The 18,392-nt window shown below is 34.9% G+C and overlaps 1 protein-coding gene across 1 annotated transcript in view; it reads left to right on the top strand.

The window, feature by feature from the left end:
• Nucleotides 1-2,822: 2,822 nt before the first annotated feature.
• LOC149784989 (uncharacterized) overlaps nt 2,823-18,392 on the top strand; it is a 73,419-nt gene continuing 57,849 nt past the window's right edge. The window contains exons 1-10 of the mRNA XM_089978669.1: nt 2,823-2,942; nt 3,420-3,634; nt 4,372-4,633; nt 6,983-7,072; nt 8,542-8,720; nt 13,289-13,383; nt 14,456-14,933; nt 15,897-16,019; nt 16,651-16,838; nt 17,801-17,970. Of these exons, the coding sequence (XP_089834795.1) occupies nt 3,568-3,634; nt 4,372-4,633; nt 6,983-7,072; nt 8,542-8,720; nt 13,289-13,383; nt 14,456-14,933; nt 15,897-16,019; nt 16,651-16,838; nt 17,801-17,970 (1,652 nt within the window). The 5' untranslated portion in view covers nt 2,823-2,942; nt 3,420-3,567. The remainder of the gene's footprint in view (nt 2,943-3,419; nt 3,635-4,371; nt 4,634-6,982; nt 7,073-8,541; nt 8,721-13,288; nt 13,384-14,455; nt 14,934-15,896; nt 16,020-16,650; nt 16,839-17,800; nt 17,971-18,392) is intronic.

The raw sequence follows: 18,392 nt of genomic DNA, 5'->3' as shown, positions 1-18,392 counted from the left end.
TCCGCGCTTTGACTTTAAGAACCGGGGGGAGTTTCCAGTCTAACCATCCATTGTCGACTAATCCTCCTACGAAGATGTGCTCAAACTAGCTAAGCTAAACGAAGCCTACGTGAATTTGCATAGGGTCAGACACAGTCTGATACCGAAGCCAGAAGAGATAGAGAATGTGAGAATGTTAAAAGTCACTGAAGACCTGATAGAAGAGCTCTTCAGAGAAGAAGTGAACAGGGAGAAAGAAGAATGGACAGAGAAGTAAGGACTTCAGAGACAGCAGCAACAGCAGCAGCAACAACAACAACAGCAGCAGTAGCAGGAACCTGAAACTGACAGAGGCTTTGTCGATTGTCGTATCGACACCAAAGAGTTCTTCTTCTCTTTCCGAAGAAGCAGACCTATCGTCAGAAAGTCTATCCTCAGAGGACGTCGCATTCTTAGAAACTAAAAAGATTGCCATAGCAAACAAAAAAAACAAAAAAACAAAAAAAAAAACAGCCCTTTTCAGGGCTACCCAATACTCTAGAAAAGAAATAACCATCGATTTGCCAATGTGTGTAGGTAGAGTAGTGTGAATATAAACACAAACTCTTTTTTTATAGTGTGAGGGTATGTGTTTGTGTATAAGATTGTGTGTTTGTAAGTGCTCACATACGTTGGTGTGGATAGTAGATTAAGATGATGGTTTTTTCGGTGTTTGAGGTGTGGCGAGAGTAGATTTGGGGTTTGATTGCTTTGCGTATGTGAATAGTATATTGAAGTGATTAATGAAAAAAATCTTTTTAGAATAGGAATGGGTAGTATAAAAAAGTGAGTGAGTGTTTCTTTTAGGTCCGCGCGTTGTTTTTGGTCATGATCTAGGTAAGATCAATTTTATGTTTTTAGTGGGATGTTTTCCTTCACGTCCGCACTTTTAGTATAAATTGAAACTCGTTCGGCAGTCCAGCTACCCTTGTTGATTGATCAACACCAGAATGAACACCAGACTAGCGAAACTGTTGGAACTTCATGTGCATCTGGATTATGCCAGGCGCCTGTTGAACGAACTGGCCGCGGAAGCCATTGTGGAAGAGGGAAGGATGAAAGAGGAGGAGAGAAGAAACAAAGAAGAGGAGGAGAGAAGAAACAAAGAAGAGGAGGAGAGAAGATACAAAGAAGAGGCGGAGAGAAGATACAAAGAAGAGGAGGAAAAGGAGAGAAGAAATTTCAGAATCCCAGAGACAGAAAATTGGGATTCTGAAGCTATTTATCCTCCCTCTGCTCTCTCCCCAAAAAAAGTAAAACGCAACTGGGGAACAAGATGTGTATGTGGCGCCAGGCCTGGAAGGTGCCATCATTAACCAGGTGTCCATGAAGTTCAAAAAAAAAAAAACAGCCCTTTTCAGGGCTACCCAATACTCTAGAAAAGAAATAACCATCGATTTGCCAATGTGTGTAGGTAGAGTAGTGTGAATATAAACACTGACTCTTTTTTCATAATGTGAGTGTATGTGTTTGTGTGTTTGTGTTTGTGTTTGTAACTGCTCACGTAAGTTAGTGTGAATAGTAGATTATGGGTTTGTTAATTGTTTCTTAGCGTATGTGGAGAGTATAGTTTGGGTTTTATTATATGAAATGAGAAAGTAGGGGGATGTTTTCCTTCACGTCCGCGCGTTGTTTGGTCATGATCTAGGTAATATCAATTTTATGTCTTAGGGGGATGTTTTCCTTCACGTCCGCGCTTTAACTATAAGAACCTACAAAGTTCGTCGTTCGCACCATTCTACAGAATAATCTAGACAAGATGACGCAAGTGACTGATTTATTTAATCAATTGAGGCATATCTATTTCTGGATGATAGATGCAGAATATGCTATAGAAAGGATACAAAAGGAATGGGAGTATGAAGATAAAGAACACTTGGTAACCAGTCAAGTCGAACGTCTAAAGGCCGCCAGACATATAATAGAAGGAATGATAGAAGATGAAGTCAACAAATCAAGAGGATTTACTGACCCACCTTATGTCAGAGTGGGGAGTTTGAAGGAAGCACTGGATTATGTCATCCAAGTTCGGTGCTTCCTAGAACATATAGTGTATTGGACGGAGTTGTCATATGTGAAGAGGGGGCTGGACAGGTTGAAAAAAGGAGAAGAAATAATGAAACAAGTGATGACTGAAGAGGTGAAAAAGATAAAAGAAAAATGGAGTCAAGAAAGACAGGATAAGGAAACAATAAAGAAGAAAGAGGCCTTTGACAAAGTCAATCAAAATTGGATCAAGATACAAGAGAAGTTCAGGGCTATGGGTCACCCAGACTGGTTACCAGAAAAAGAAAAGAGGAAGAACAAAGGAATTTGGGGAAAGATTAGGGGCTGGATGAGGAAATGGAGGAAATAGTAGAAGAAGCAGAAGAAACCCAAAGGCCCTTTTCAGGGCCACCCACATTTCTCGAAAAGAGAATGACTTTCGATTGCCTACCCCTTTTTTATTTTGATTTTTTTTTTTTTTTTTAAAAAAATCCCATGTTCAATTCCCCTTGTCCCTAAAGTAGTAGTTTTTTTTTTCTCCCATGTTAAATTCCCCTTGTCCCTAAACAAGCCCAAACTCTATTCCCATGTTCAATTCCCCTTGTCCCTAGACAAGCCCAAACTCTATTCCCCATGTTAATTAACCTTGTCCCTAGACAAGCACACGAACTATTCCCTAATGTTAATTCCCCTTGTCCCTAGAGTGGCCCAGCAATTTTTCCCATGTTAAATTTCCATTGTCCCTAGAGTGGCCCGGGGGGGGGTCTGTAATGCTAATTCCCATTGTCCCTAGCGTGGCCCCATTCACTACTTACGACCGTCTTCTCAAGCACAACTGTTCCATTCAATTTCACGACTACAGAGAACTATACTTATAACTCGTCTTTGCAAACTGATTCCATTTTTGCCACAAGTGCTGAGCCGTTCATCCTCCATCTGTAAGTACTATATGTATATATAATGTATGTGTGTAGGGGGCCTTTCTTCAAACATTTAAATAAAAATATATAATTAAACCTTTGATCTCAGGCATTCAAGAAAAAAGATAAGTCAGTTTTGAGAAACTATGTTTGACAGACTCTAAGTACATTCCATTTAATATTATTGTCATTTTGGATAAGAGGATACGAACAACTGACAACATTTTTACGATTGCTGACAAAGAAATGCCAAAGACAGAACGCATTTGCTACAAAATATGGTAATTTGTGTTGGAAAGATCTGTTCAAACACTATAAAACCATCGTTTTATTATTATAGTGATGTACTTTGTAGATTATTACATAATAATGCCTTTAGTTTTTACTCTAATACTCTGCAATAAATCTGTTTATGAAAAAATTCTTTTCAAGATGCAAAAAAATTTATCTTTTAAATGTATTCTTTCATCTTGTTTTTTATGCTACCAATTACAGAAACTTCTCCATTACGTGTATCAGCAAGATAGCATCAACTTTACACAAAGTGATAGTAGTATCTGATGACAAGGTGACGCGACACAACCTTAGCTTCACCCAAGCTGATGGAGTTCAGGCTGGAACAACCTACCAATGTTCCATACAGATGGGAATTGCAGGTTTCATCAGCGCCAAGAGCAGCCCTGTGTTTGTTACAACACCGGATGCAAATGGTATTAGTGCTCAAGTGTTGCATGTATGTGTGCATGCATGGTTGTGTGTGTCTGTGTGTGTGTGTGTGTGTGTGTGTGTATGTGTGAATCATTCCAACTTAAGACGCAAGACTTTAGAACAAAATAAGTGCCTGTGCTGAACAATACGTCTTCACTTGATTTATTTGTCCTTGTTTTGAATATGAAGTGCCCGTAAAGTACTTAAATTGAAGTCTTTAATAAGAATTTTTAAAGTAAAACCACATGGAGTTTCTTTTTCTTACATTTTTTAAAAAATATTTTGTATTAACATTAACCATCACTATTTAAACGCCAAAGTACAACTTTCCCAGATGTGATTAGTGACTTACGGCAACCGCTGTATATGTTATCTATTCATGGAATTAGTGTGTGAAAAAAGATCTTTTCTTTAAAATGCAATGAACAATTGATGAACGTATTTACATATTTTGTTTGTTTCTTCAGATAAACAACATCATTTTCACAAGTTTCGATGTTATAAAGGACGATTCCATATGATGCAAATTTACAGAATAACGTAAATAGTCATCTGAATTTTTGGGTCAGGACTTTAGTTGTTGTTCAGAATTGAAGATATGCTTAGATTATTTTAAACGGAAGTTAAAAGGTTGTGTTTTGTTAACGATGCATTTTATACTTGTATTTTATTCAAAAGTGAGACTCTTCTTACACGATTCTTTCCTTGTTCACGAAAGTTCTGAATGCTTTGTTTACAGCAAACAAACCGAGCGGTTCAACAGATCTCAAACTGATTATAACATACTATGACTTCAGCAAAGACCATGGCGATTTTGATGGAAAATCGGGAATATCAGTTCCAACTCCGACGTATATACCAAGTCCTTATGGCGCCTGGCTTGCCATATCCAGCTCACCAATGTCTGATACATTCTCGGACTGGTACCGATCCGTACCCGGAACAAATTATAAAATCCAAAGCAACATTAATACAGCCTTGATAGAGAAAAATAAGTACAGGTATATTACAAGTTTATAAAAGTCATGTCTGCCTTAATGTACTGTAATCTATTTGATGATATATTTTCTTTCTTTTTAACCTGTTTAATGTTTTAAAAAAGACCATTTTTAAATACTAAAATTTCAGAAGGCCTCTCTCCTGTTCTCTCTCTCACTGTATTTTGGATGATCAGTTAGCATGTCAGTTTGTCCTCAGTTGATCGATCTCGATCCCGAATGGTAAAACTGACAGACTATTTGACCAACAGAAATAGTGAGATGAACCATAATAACAATCACCCACCCCAACCCCCATCTTTGCTGAAATGGTACTAACAGCTGCCTTGCTTGGTGCTCAGCATTAAGAGGTTAGTGTTAAGACTGTTCGGCCTTGTGTCAGGATAATGTGACTGGGTGGGACATCATGCTACATGTCTGTGGCATGATGCCCCAGTGCTAGATATCACTATAAACTGCCACACTGCAGACATCGTAGTGATATGACTGAAAAATTGTTAAAAATACGTTAAAAATCCAAGTCACACACACACACACACTCTCTTTGCTGTATGGTCAGTCAGCATTTTAGTTTTACTCCAATGGTGAACCCCGGCTGAGTCATACCAAAGACTTATAAAAATGGTACTAACAGCTGCCTCTTTAGACACTCAGCATTAAGAGGTTAGTGTTAGGACTGGTTGGCCTGGTGTCAGGATAATGTGACTGGGTGGGACATCATGCCATCATGAGATTGAGACATCACTATAAACTGTTACACTGCAGACATCATAGCAATAAGACTGAAATTTTTAAAAGCTACATTAAAATCCAAATTACACACACATACATAATGTGATCAATGGGGAAGCCACTGTAGTTGAATTGGTAGAACATCTGACTTGTAATACAAGTGTTGCGATTTTGATAATCTCTCAATCCAGCAAGGTTTGGATGCCTGGGTGTGTCCTTAGCTAAGGAAAGGCACTTAACTTAAATTCCCTCAGCATGATATAGCCAATAATTTGTTAAAAGTGACATTAAAGCTACCAACATCATTCACCAATCATTGCATGCCACAGACAAATATGCGTGAGAAAGGAGTTAAGCGGATTTTAGCCAGTGGTGTGTGATGATGTCTTTGAATCTCTAATGGTAAATCTGACAGATATACTGAGAGAGAGAGAGAGAGAGAGAGATTGTTGTTAAAAGAAAAGCATAATAAACATAGATTTAAATGTTTGAATTACTTTTTGGGGGCTTGTCCGTACTTTGAACCTATTCCCCACTCATGTTGATGGACTTGCCGATCATCAGCTTACTGTGCTTTCACTTGCTATTTGGGATGCTTGGCATGCAATATTTCTCCACTGAAACAACTTTCATGTTTAAATCCTAAATTTTTCTTTTAGTTATTTGATCAATGAAAATAGAAACTCAGAAAAGGAACAAACTAAACAATTTCCAAAAGGATTGAGAATAGGTACTATAGTTGCAGAACTACATTTTTAGCAGACATGCTGAAAGGGACATGAAGAGTTCACTCCCTCCACCAACTACAGATTCATGTTGTCAGCCTTAACTTGAGTTTGCTAACGTAAACGTGTGTATTTATATGTGACAAAAACAAATTATATGTATAGTATGTGTGGTATATCTTTGATATACTACTCGTTATAAACATTTTCATTAAAATGAAACTCAGCTAGCATCTTTTTTTAAAAAAGAAGTCTAATTACACATTGATTATATCAAATATACAGCCTAATTCTCTCTCTCTCTCTCTCTGACTGTCCAACCTGTGTTAAAGTGGTCAGAATTCATTGTCTGTGATGGTTGTGTCACAGTACAAGTAAGCAATATGGGATACACTAAAAATACTTATTTTGCAATTGGTCTGTGCTCTTATTAAATGTTCCGTGCCAACGAAATGTCAAATAGACAGGTCATTATCAGTGTTTGGCTAATCTGTACGATCTTGTGTACATATGTTGCTGCAAATATAATCAATGCACAGCTAGTACATTTTGCCATGAATTGTAAAAAATATCAGACTATCATAGCATATATTTGATTTCATCATTATGCACACTAATGACTTTTTGTGGTCATCCTCTTCAAAGGTTTTACCATCATCCACAGGCTTTAGTATTTTATTATTAAAATGCCTCTTATGACCATTTTCCATTGACCAAAAGCAGAAGGATGCCGAGGTACTGATGCATGCACGTAGACATATCATGCAAACTCCAATTTTAAATGTTCTTGTAAACAAATGAAAGATTTTTGACTATGCTGTTCTGGGTGTCATAGAGAGGTAATGGAAAATTTGTATTCTGCAATTATGCTTTAAATAGAATTTGTATATTACAGATTTTGGTCCGACACTTTCTATCCATTGGACAGTCAAGGATATAGTTCTGAAGCAACAAAAGATTGTTCTCGTCTTCTGCATAACTTTGGGTAAAAATATTAAATGCTAATTGGAAATTGTATATTTTGCTGGAGGGAATAATTGTGGTATAGGGCAGTCATGCAGATACCAATGGCAATGACAGCAAATAATAATAATTTTGTATGAACCATTTTTCCACAGAATGATTTGTTTCTCTTTAGAAACACGATTACCTCTAATTCATATGGATTTCTGTAGATGCCTATTTCTGTAGATGCCCATTTCCAGCCCATTTATGTTTTGGCAAGGTTTCTTTTTGTTTTCAACATTTCATTTTCTATCCATGAAACTATAAAAGTTAGAAATAAAAACTGTTTGGTAATCGTGGTAATATTATTAATTGTGACAGCTTCTAAAACTGTTTTAAAACTTCTGTACTTAAAGTGACTTATGCATTCTATTGTTGTGCTATCTTGTTACAAGTTTGTGAGCCGTAGACTGAGTTTTGAACTTAAAAGGTCTCAAAAATAAGAGCAAAATGACCATTGCATCTGAAAATGCTGTTATAATATTATAAACTTTGGGTCTTTAAGTTCATCAATTTTGCTCTCAATTTGTTAAAGCATGATAATGCCGTTTCTAAAAACTTCAGATGTAAAGGTCAAGTGATTGTGCATAAACACCACAGCATAAATTGAATTTTTTCTAGGCAATGAAAAAGTAACCACAAGGTATTGTCAGTTTGATGTGATCGATATTCTGTGGCAGTCCTATTCATAATGTATTGCACTGGTGGAACATGGCTGCAAATAAGAAACACATAAACAAGAGTATTCTACTTTTTCATTTTCAAAACGAATTTTTCTTTATTGATTTGAGCTTGTTTCATTCCATAAAGAGGCTATATAATGTATGATTAAAATGCTTACAATTCTGATTTTCTCATATCAAAAGATAATGAACAAGCACGACTCGTCTTCCTCGTAGTATTGTCATAAGCCATGAGTGATAATCCGCTACACTCCTTTATCACTGTAACTATATGTGTTGATATTTCATGGTTTTTCATGAATGCGTACAAACAAAACAATTGACATCATTAACACTGTTTAATATTTTCGTACTCATAATTGAAAGTGAATGTTTTATCAGACTAGAAGTTATTGATAATTCAAAGCACTTGATCACGCTTGCAGCAATGCATATTCATGAGTGAAAAAGTAGTATAACAAATTATTGCCTGTTGTTTGTGATGATGTCTTTGTGCATGTTTGATTTGTTCTTTTCTACTTCAATCTAGTCATGCTGGATAGATAAGATACCTTTCAAATATTTTAGGACAACTGGACATCAATGAATTAGCATTGCTCATTTCCCAAACTATTTTCATGCTTGAAATAATGTATGCATTTTCAAACTCCTGTGAAATATTTATGTCTAATATTGTTTACATATTGTTGTCTTAAAATTGAAAATATAGTGCATTTATTAAGCTGTTCTTTAAAAAAGTCAACAGTTTAAATTGTAATACATGTAGATTCACTAGCACTATCAGAGCTGGGTTGAAATTCACCGAAACAGAACTAATAACAGTAGGAGGGGGAGAAGCAGTCTGGCTTTTCATCAACCGAATCTTGCTGATTCAGCACTTTGGAGATCCGTCATCAACAACTACAAAATGTTTGAGGATAGATCTTGCTCCAGCTGCAAAAGAAGGTAATTTGTGGTTTTAAAATAATAATAATAATAACAATAATGATGACTTTGTATAGCGCCTAATCTTTAGAAACTCTAAGTGCTTTACAACATTAGACAACACCTATAACATAAAAAACATATATAATTTTATTATTACAAAAAACAAACACCATGAAATTAGAAAACATAAAAAGCATGCTGAAATATTTAAGGTAGGAAACATTATTAGGTCTTTAAATTTGTTCTTGCAGTCAAAATAAGTTGGTTTTAAGAGCACTCTTGAATGAGATCACTGTGTCTTTGTGTCTAAGTTCAGCGGGCAATTATCATTCCTTGTTGCTGGGCCCTGGTATGCAAAAGAACATCGTCCATATGACTTCATTTTCATAGTGGCAATAATGAGCATATGATTGTCAGAAGAAGAGCTAAGTATCTTGCAGGTGTGTACACATGGGTGAGGTTGGATAGGTATGTTGGACTGGAGTCCATCAGTGAAACATAGCACAGAGAATAAACTTTGTATTTAATTCTCGATCAAATGGATAACTAGTGTAGGGTACAGAGCAGCAGGGAGGTGTGCTCTGATTGTGGTACTCGAAGTATGATCCGAGCAGCTGTGTTTTGAACTTTTTGAAGTTTCTGAAGTAGATACTGAGATGAACCAGACAGAGTTGAGTTACGATAATCCAGTCTTGAAAGTGCTAATGATCACACACAAGTGTTTTAGTGGCATCAACTAAACGATATTTGTGAATGGAGCTGATGCATCTCAGCTCAAAATATGCAGACTTGCATATGTTAATGACATGTTGGTGCAATGTGAGAGTACTGTCCAAAGTAATACCTAGGTTTCGTACTGATTGTGTGAATTTAATGTTGGCATTGCTGATATTTATTGTTTGAGGTAAAGGCCTGTTTTATCATCATTCATCTGCAGTTTGTTACATGTCATCCATGATTTCACATCAGAAATGTACATCTCTACAACTTGGATGGTAGTATCACCTTCAGTTGGTTGGCTAGATTTGTATATTTGGGTGTCATCAGCGTACAATTGGTGAGACACTGGATGATGATCTATGACACTTGAGAGCAGCTGAGTGTATAGAATGAAGAAAACAGGTCCAAGAACAGACCCCTATGGAACATCACAATATAGATTAACTGGGCTGGAGTGTATTCCATTTGCAGACACAATTTGTGTCCTGTTGACCAAGTAGGACTTGAACCTCAGTAAGGCTGTATTATGAATGCCAAATACCTGCTGGAGATAGTGAAGTAATATATCATGGTCAATTGTGTCAAATGCTGCAGACAAATCAAGGAGGGTGACGACTGTAATCTTTCCGCTATCCAAGGCAGAGAGAATGTTATTAACTACGTTTAAAAGTGTAGTTTCAGTACTGTGACAAGGGCAATATGCAGATTGTACATTGCTATAAAGACTGTTTGAATTCAGATGAGATACAAGTTGGGATAGAACAACCTTTTCTAAGATTTTTTATATGAATGGGAGATTAGAACTGGGTGGTAATTCTTTAAATCATTATGGTCGAGTGTTGGTTTCTTCAGCAGAGGCTTTACAATGGTGGTTTTGAAAAATGATGGGAATTCTGCAGATGAGAGAGAGGTATTAATAACATCAGTTAGTGAAGGCAATACTGATCTAAGCACTCAGGCAGCAGTGATGTTGGAATTGAATCAAGTTCACATGACTTTGGTACACTCTTCATCAAGATTGTACGTACTAAATCCATAGATACAGGTTCAGATGTTGCTAATGGTTGCTGCTGAAATTCTGTATCACAACTGTATTGTGACAATGAGTCAATTGAAACTTTGTTGTCAAGCTTATCTCTAATGTTTTGTACTTTGTCATGGAAGAAATTTGCAAACTGGTCCGGAAGGTCAACTAGAGAGAAGGTTGTAGGATGTGGTGTACATTTGTTCCTTGACATTAGCTTGTTAGTAATCTCAAAGAGCTCTTTGTAGCTGGAACTTTCCATCTTAGTGTTTAAAAGCTGTTAATATTATGACATAGTATATTTGTCAATACCATTTCAAACAATCTAAACATGTTACTAATATAACATAAAAAAGACCTTTAATGTACATTGTATTCTGAACCTATCAATACCATCTCAAACAATCTAAACGTGTTACTAATACAAAATAAAAAAGACCTTTAATGTATATTGCCTTCTGAACCTATCAATACCATTTCAAACAATAACTGTACTTTTAAATAATTCTAGCAAGAAACAAGAAAAATGATTAAAATTAAATTCATTAAACCTAATACACAAGATAACATAAAACTCACAATGCATAACATATGCTGAACCTTAGATTCTTCTGTGGCTACCAAAGCAGTACATAGAGAATAGAAGTGTTTGGGAAGTGCTCAGTAGGTCTCTGCTGCACTCTATTGTACAAAAAAATTAACTAACTTCTTAAACGACAGGTCGTACACAAGTGTTATCTTCCATGCTCTTTCATTACGGAAAATATAATTACCTCATACCTTCCACAAGAGAAACTGTGCTCCTCATTTGCTTGTGTGGGTAGAATAACAGCAACATATTAAAAAATTTTCAGGGTCCATTTTATCACAAACTTTCTTGTATGACTCTTCACAATAAGAATGTTGGGACATAACATGCATGTTTCAGCAGCTACAAAAATAATATTAACTATAATAATAATAATAATAATAATTTATTGTTGCAATATGATGTATTGCAATTGAACACAAATTCTTGCAGCTTAATTCACCCTTGCTGTATGAAAGAAAAATATTTCAGCATATTTCAACATGACAGCAGTGTGGCCAGGACTAATACTAACAAATGATTGAAGAGAGCTTAATTGCGCAAGAGAGATCACATTGACAGCATTAGTAATAATTATAATAAAAACAATATTATTTGTTTTGTCTTAATTAACAATTGTAGCAACACTCATTGTTGGTGCTATTCATAATATTAACATCAAAGCAATGCTTTGATTTTCCAAATCTCAGAAAACTAAATGCATCTGTCTGTCTGCCCTCAGAAAATTAAATACGTCTATCTCTCTCTTTATATATATATATATACATATATATATATATATATATATATATATATATATATATATATATATATATATATATATATATATATATATATATATATATGTGTGTGTGTGTGTGTGTGTGTGTGTGTGTACCACATATATAAAATATACAAATACCATTGTCATAACAAATTGTGATCCACCCATGGCACAATAATAACATAAACATTCTTGCAACTGTGTGCTGTTGATTCTAGACCTATAGATCAATGATTAATTTCCACTCATTGACCATTAGTGACATATGAACATAATGATAGAAAGTTTTAATAATCCCCATTTTCTAAATGTGATAATATGGTGCACAATGTCATCGCAATCCTTGTTGCTTTCTGTCCCACCCACCCTCCTCTCTTATGCATAAGGAACAAAATACATAGAACTCTGGAGTGAGAGAGAAAAATTATTTTGGGATGGGTGAAAACCTTGAAACTGAACTTACACCAAGTAACCTACAAGAATATGGTTCGTCTTAATAGTATGTGTACACTTTCCTTGCCATTTATCTACAAAGTGTTTATATAATCAATGGCACAAAGTTGCAATAGCCTGTCAACACTATACAGTAAATTTATCGATTACGAGGCACAAATACTGTAAGTTTATGCTTTGTTGTTGTTTAATAATGTTTTAAACATCAATTATTATTAAGTAAATATCAAAATGCCCAAAGGCTGCCTCTCTGTCTCTGTCTCTCTCTCTTTCGACCATTGTAGCAAGACATGGGCAAAAATCCATGAAAAGAGGATTTTGGCTTGTGTCATACAACGATGTGAATGATGGTAAAAAGTGAACTCAAAACCAAAAAGAGAGAGAGAGAGAGAAAGAGAGAAAACAATTGTATAGTCGGTAGTAATGTTACTTAAGGCAGAATATAAATATATTAAAATATTTTAATTACCTCTTTTTTGTTCATCATTTCACTTAGTTTCTATTCCACATTAACTTCCACATGAATGATGGATCATCCAGTGTTCAAGAAGCTAAATGTGTGTTTTGTAGTGCTCTACTTTCTTCATTAAAGCCATCTTTCATGTTTAAATCATAAGTATGTCTTATATCATTTAATCAATGTTAATAAAAATAGAAACTCAAAAAAGAAAACAATCAACTTATAAATATGCAAAGATGATTGTGAATAGGCACAAAACAACATTTGGTAGCTGACACACTCGGCAGGGATGTGAGGAGTTCATTCACTTGGTCACTACACAGTTGCCTGTAGTCAATCTTAACTCTGTTTGAAGGGCAAATATGTGTATTTTTATGTAATATAAATAAAATATATGTATATACCACTTGTTGTACAAATTTGCCATTAAAAGAAAAATCAGCAAGCCTCGTTTCTTTTATATAGACTTGATTATTGGAACTGCTGATTATCAGATACCTTAGGTTATGCTGTAATAATGACAATGATAGTTTACAGTGGTTGCAGTTTGTTTACATGATAAGGATTCATTTTCCAGGTGGTGGTACACTTTTGCCTGAAATGGGTGATGTTGTCGACGGTAGCTGCTCAAACTTAATCCCTTTAAGTTCTTCCATTGAACTTGGTTTAGATGTAAGTATATTTTAAGCGTGTATATTTTTAGTTGATGTATCTTTTAATGTGTATCAATGATGCAAATTTTTAGTTTTGAATAGGCTATGGAGACCATAGGAAAATATTTGTGACTGATGTATTTCATTACACACCTGTCTAATGAGAGCATACTATGTTTAATTGGCACAAACTTCCCTATTTCTATAATCACTTTTTTCATAATAATGAAGATAACTATTCATTGTAACACTAACACATTTATGACATGTAACACATTATGGTTGATGTTAACTGTCTCGCAAACAAGACGTTTTGCCATGACTGACCTGGCTACATGTATAGTTTCTGTAAATCAAGTTTTGATTAGAATTTTTTTTATTTTTAAAAATTCACATTCTAATTATTTATGAATGGTAAATTAATTATAGCTCAAAGCTGACTCGCAGACTGGATCATTAATTTTTTGTCTCACTCGATTGCTCTTATGGAGAAGGGCCTACTTTTTAGCCTCACCTGTTTACATTGATATACTTGCACAAGTGATCTGCATTACAAAATTTGGACGTTGCATATTACCATTACCTTAGCTGTCTCAACTACTATTCTTTGATGTATATTAAAATGTGTATTTAGATGTCATTTAAATTTTGCACTTGATTTTTTATTTGTAATCCTAACTTGTAGCACTCTATCATAATGTAAGGAAATTTCAATCCACTGAAAGTTACATCAGTACTCACAACATACCATTTGGATTCGACTCTGATTCTTTGTTCAAGAATAATCCTTCATTATGCATATCTGTTGGATAGGAAATTCCACTCCAAGCATCAGAATTTTCCATCAGGCATTTGGCAGAGGACTGTGTCTGATCTTCAAGTGCAATTTTCCTATCCTACAATGACACATATTCAAGATTCTATCATTTTTCACTGGGCATGAAAAAAGCAAAAGCATTTTTTTTTTTTAATTTGAAAGACTCTATCTTTATGTCTGCTAAATGATGGCAAGAGTCTCTAATGACGAATCTTTAAAAAGCAAAAAAAACAATGCTTCACCTTCATAAAATGAAACCTTCTTTAAATTTCAGGTTGGCGAGGTATACCATTTCGACATCTTTCATGCAGAAGTCATGCCCTGTTGCTCATCCTTATTTCTAGAAGTTGAAAATGTACACTTCATTACCGGCATTAATGATTCATCAGACACGTTATATTCAACAGAATCACCAGTGTCATCTACAGTGAGAGAAAACAGCTCTGTATTGTCTTCCTTGAGTACAAGCAATACATTCAACTCTACTAGTGCTAGCTCATCTGCAGCCACCACCACCACCACCACAGCCACTGCCACATCACTAGCTGATCAGTCCACAACATCACCAACCCAGCTTCCCAGTTCTAGAAATAATGCTAATACATCCACAATAAATTCTACAAAAATAGAATTACCACTAGACTACATGGTTAAGATACGAGAGGACTTCCATGTTAATGGCATTGTAGAAACTATTTATCTAGTTGACGTTTTCTCCCTGGGTCCAACGTATGAGGTCATACTGTTTCAAGGTAAGGGGGGAGATTAAATAAGATTAAAATGGAAATGTAAGAAATTAATTAACATATATTTAATAAAACGAATAGAAATACAATAAGGGAAGTATATCCCTGATCCAACAGTACTGTCTGTGAAAATATGTAAAATGTAATACTGGATCTCCGCAGTTTAACATTGGGTCGGTTCATTCAATGGCCAGGCCAACATACCATAAGGGGTGTTACAAAGTAATACTACAGCAATCGGTGAAGTACATACATTTTTGGGGAAATAGAAGGGCACTATTTCACTGCAATATGATTTAAAACTACTTACTGAAGTTCTCGCACTTCAGTACCCATCGAAAGCTGCTAGAGAAAACTATGTGGTTTTAAACTTTTCAGCTATTCCAACTTTGCAGCTATTCCAAGCAACTCATAAATATTTTTCTTTTGAATACAGAAAACAAAAATATCTGGTTAATTAAATGTTGATGTTTGTGTCAGGCAGTTGTCAAAGCAGAAAATATCATTCTTAAGCAGATCCATGACTGACACTAATGATCTGGTTTATTACACAGAACCATGACTGACACTAACGATCCGGTTTATTACACAGAACTGTGGTGGTCACTAATGATCCAGTTTATTACACAGAACTGTGGTGGACACTAGTGATCAGGTTTATTCCTATTTAAAGGAATCAAATATCCTACATATGATATAAGTAAATTGAATGCTCTCTATAATGAACACTCAAAGGACAACATTTATTCTTTATAGTCATACATCAGAGGTAAAATATTTGATTCGAATCAATGCTGTGTATTCAGTAAAGTTGATCTTTCTGTGCTGATCTCCATGGTATACTTAAAAAGTGCTTTCACTGTAGTAATAATTAGACTTATATGTGAAAATACCAACCATTTAAATAATATGGCAGCTAATAGAAAATAAATTAACTACATGTAATTTATGTTTAAAATCTATTTATAGGGAATGAAGGAAGACACTTCATGCTGAAAAATAACACTGACGAAAATATTGCTGCTGCACTGCCACCACCACCAATCAATTATTCTTATACCAAAATTCCTGGAACAAACATTTCATACGTAGGTCAGTCACATGGAATTGGTTAACCTTTGTTTCCAAGAGCTTACTTTGGTCTTTCTGCATATTTTAAACTGTTGTATCTCTTTTTTCTCTCATTGTGTATCCATGTGTACATATTTCTTCTTGAGAACATTCCAGAACAAGAGTTGGTTTGGGAATTTGATATGAAACTAAGATCTATATTAATTGAGGATTATTCTACAATCATTAAATGTTTCAAGAGGTGAAACTGGCAGTGCGTGTGTTTGTGTGTGTGTGTGTGTTTTGAAGAACAGACTTAACTGACTTCAGCTTACAATATTGAGATGTGTTGGGCTATTCAACAATAATAACTGAAGCATACATCATAAGTATCATTGAAAGCCCTGCACATTTTTAAATACTGTCAAATTACTGTCAATTATTGCTTGAAATCCTGCCACATGGAATCATCTTCAGCTCATAAAAATACATAAATACGTTCTCTGATTTAATTGTTGATGATTAATACACTTAAATGTTAAATTTGCATTTGTATGTAAAGTACAACATATTTTTTCATTCTTTTTAATTAGTGCACATTAATCATATAAATTACAAAATTATCGGGGATAAAAAAAATATTTTCTGTTTAATGTCGGATATCTACTTCAAGCGTGTGATGGCCCAGCCTCTGTGCAACCAGACCTGAATGACCCATCCCCTCAACATTTTGTTTCAAACACGACATCCATGCTCCTTACCCTTGCAACTTCTGTCGACAGGGAGTCTGTGGACCGCTATGACCTGGCACTAATTGTTGTCGATACTGGCACTTCTCTCACCGGGACGATAGTAGTAACTGTGAGTAACTTAAGTGCAACCAATCAAAATATATAAATTTGATGTATGAAATGTAAATATAGGATGCACTATTTGGACAGAGGAGTACATCAAAGCAATTTTTCATAACAGATAATGATTAAATATGGTTAATAAATAATGGTACATGTTATGCAATGAGTTTTAAAGTGGCTGAGAAGCGGTTTTCTTTGATTTCATAGTGATTTAAGTGATGATTTGATGTTACACGATAAATTAGCAAGAGATCTTTTTACAAGCTGACTGCTCTGAGGTCGCAGGTTTGAACCATGGACGAGTCGTACCTTAAGATGTATAAAAATGGTACTAATAGCTGCCTCACTTGGTGCTCAGCATTACGAGATTAGTGTTGGACAGGTCGGCCTGGTGTCAGGATAGCACAGCTGGATGGGACATGATGTTATATGTCTGCAGCATGAGGCCCCAGTGCTAGACATAACTATAAACTATCACACTGCAGACATTGTGGCGATATGACTGAAAAATGGATTCAGCTGCATTAAAAATCCAAATCACACACTTACCTTTTTGCAATCTAGCACTCATGTTATTAGAAAGAGTCATCTCCCTTATTGTAATAACAGTGAATAATTAGAAGAAAAGCCGATATGTTTTGTCACAAGATTTGGCACATATATGACAGAAAATGGTAAATATTTAAAATTTGATCATTACAAACTTAAATATAATGTTATTTTGTAAAGGTACAACAATAGTGACTGAATATGTAAAACTATTTTTGAAGAAAAAGTCTGATGTTGCATATTTTGGAATAATATCTCAAACACCTTTTAAATTGAGGGTTATGGAATTTTAAGTTATTCATGCTATTCATATATTCTTATTCATTGATTAGATACATGTTTAAGTATTTACCTTCACAAAGAATATAAACTCAGAATTATTGGTTTAAATTCTTTATTTCATCTATGTTGTGCTAACAGGTAAAAATCCAAGACATCAATGACAACTGCCCAGATGTTGGTGAGTACATAAGAAATCTAACTCCCGCTCCTGTTCTTCGAGCAGGGCCAATAGATGACATCAATTCGACTGATGCTGACATTGGAATTAATGCAGAACTTAAATACTACATCCAGTCCACTGTCATTAGGTTTGTAACTTAGATACAAAAATATTTCGAACAAGTGCTAGTACAGGCTTAAGTTGTCACTGTTAGATTATAATGTTTGCCTTTGTTTGCTATGTCCATAATTATTGAACCTGCTGCATTAAGTGCATTGTTATTATTCTAACATAGGTAATAATGTAAGCTTGCATTTTTTAAATTATACAAATTATCTAAATTATTTTGCTTTTGAAGAAAGCTACAAGCTGTAACCAGAACGGTGTGCTAGATATTCAAAAATGCCATAAACAACGTAACTCTTTAGTAACTCTCTCATTATATTTTATTTTTGTGCTTTCATCACATTTTTTTTTATCATCAGCGATGTTTTGCTTGTATTTGGAGTTGGGTTGTTTTTATCCAAGTAATGCTACATGATTTTGCATTAATATGTATCATTTCTTCCT

Source organism: Sinohyriopsis cumingii, chromosome 13 (assembly GCF_028554795.1).
Source record: "Sinohyriopsis cumingii isolate HCF-2022 chromosome 13, ASM2855479v2, whole genome shotgun sequence".
NCBI lineage: Eukaryota > Metazoa > Mollusca > Bivalvia > Unionida > Unionidae > Sinohyriopsis > Sinohyriopsis cumingii.
This window is presented reverse-complemented; position numbering and strand designations above follow the sequence as displayed.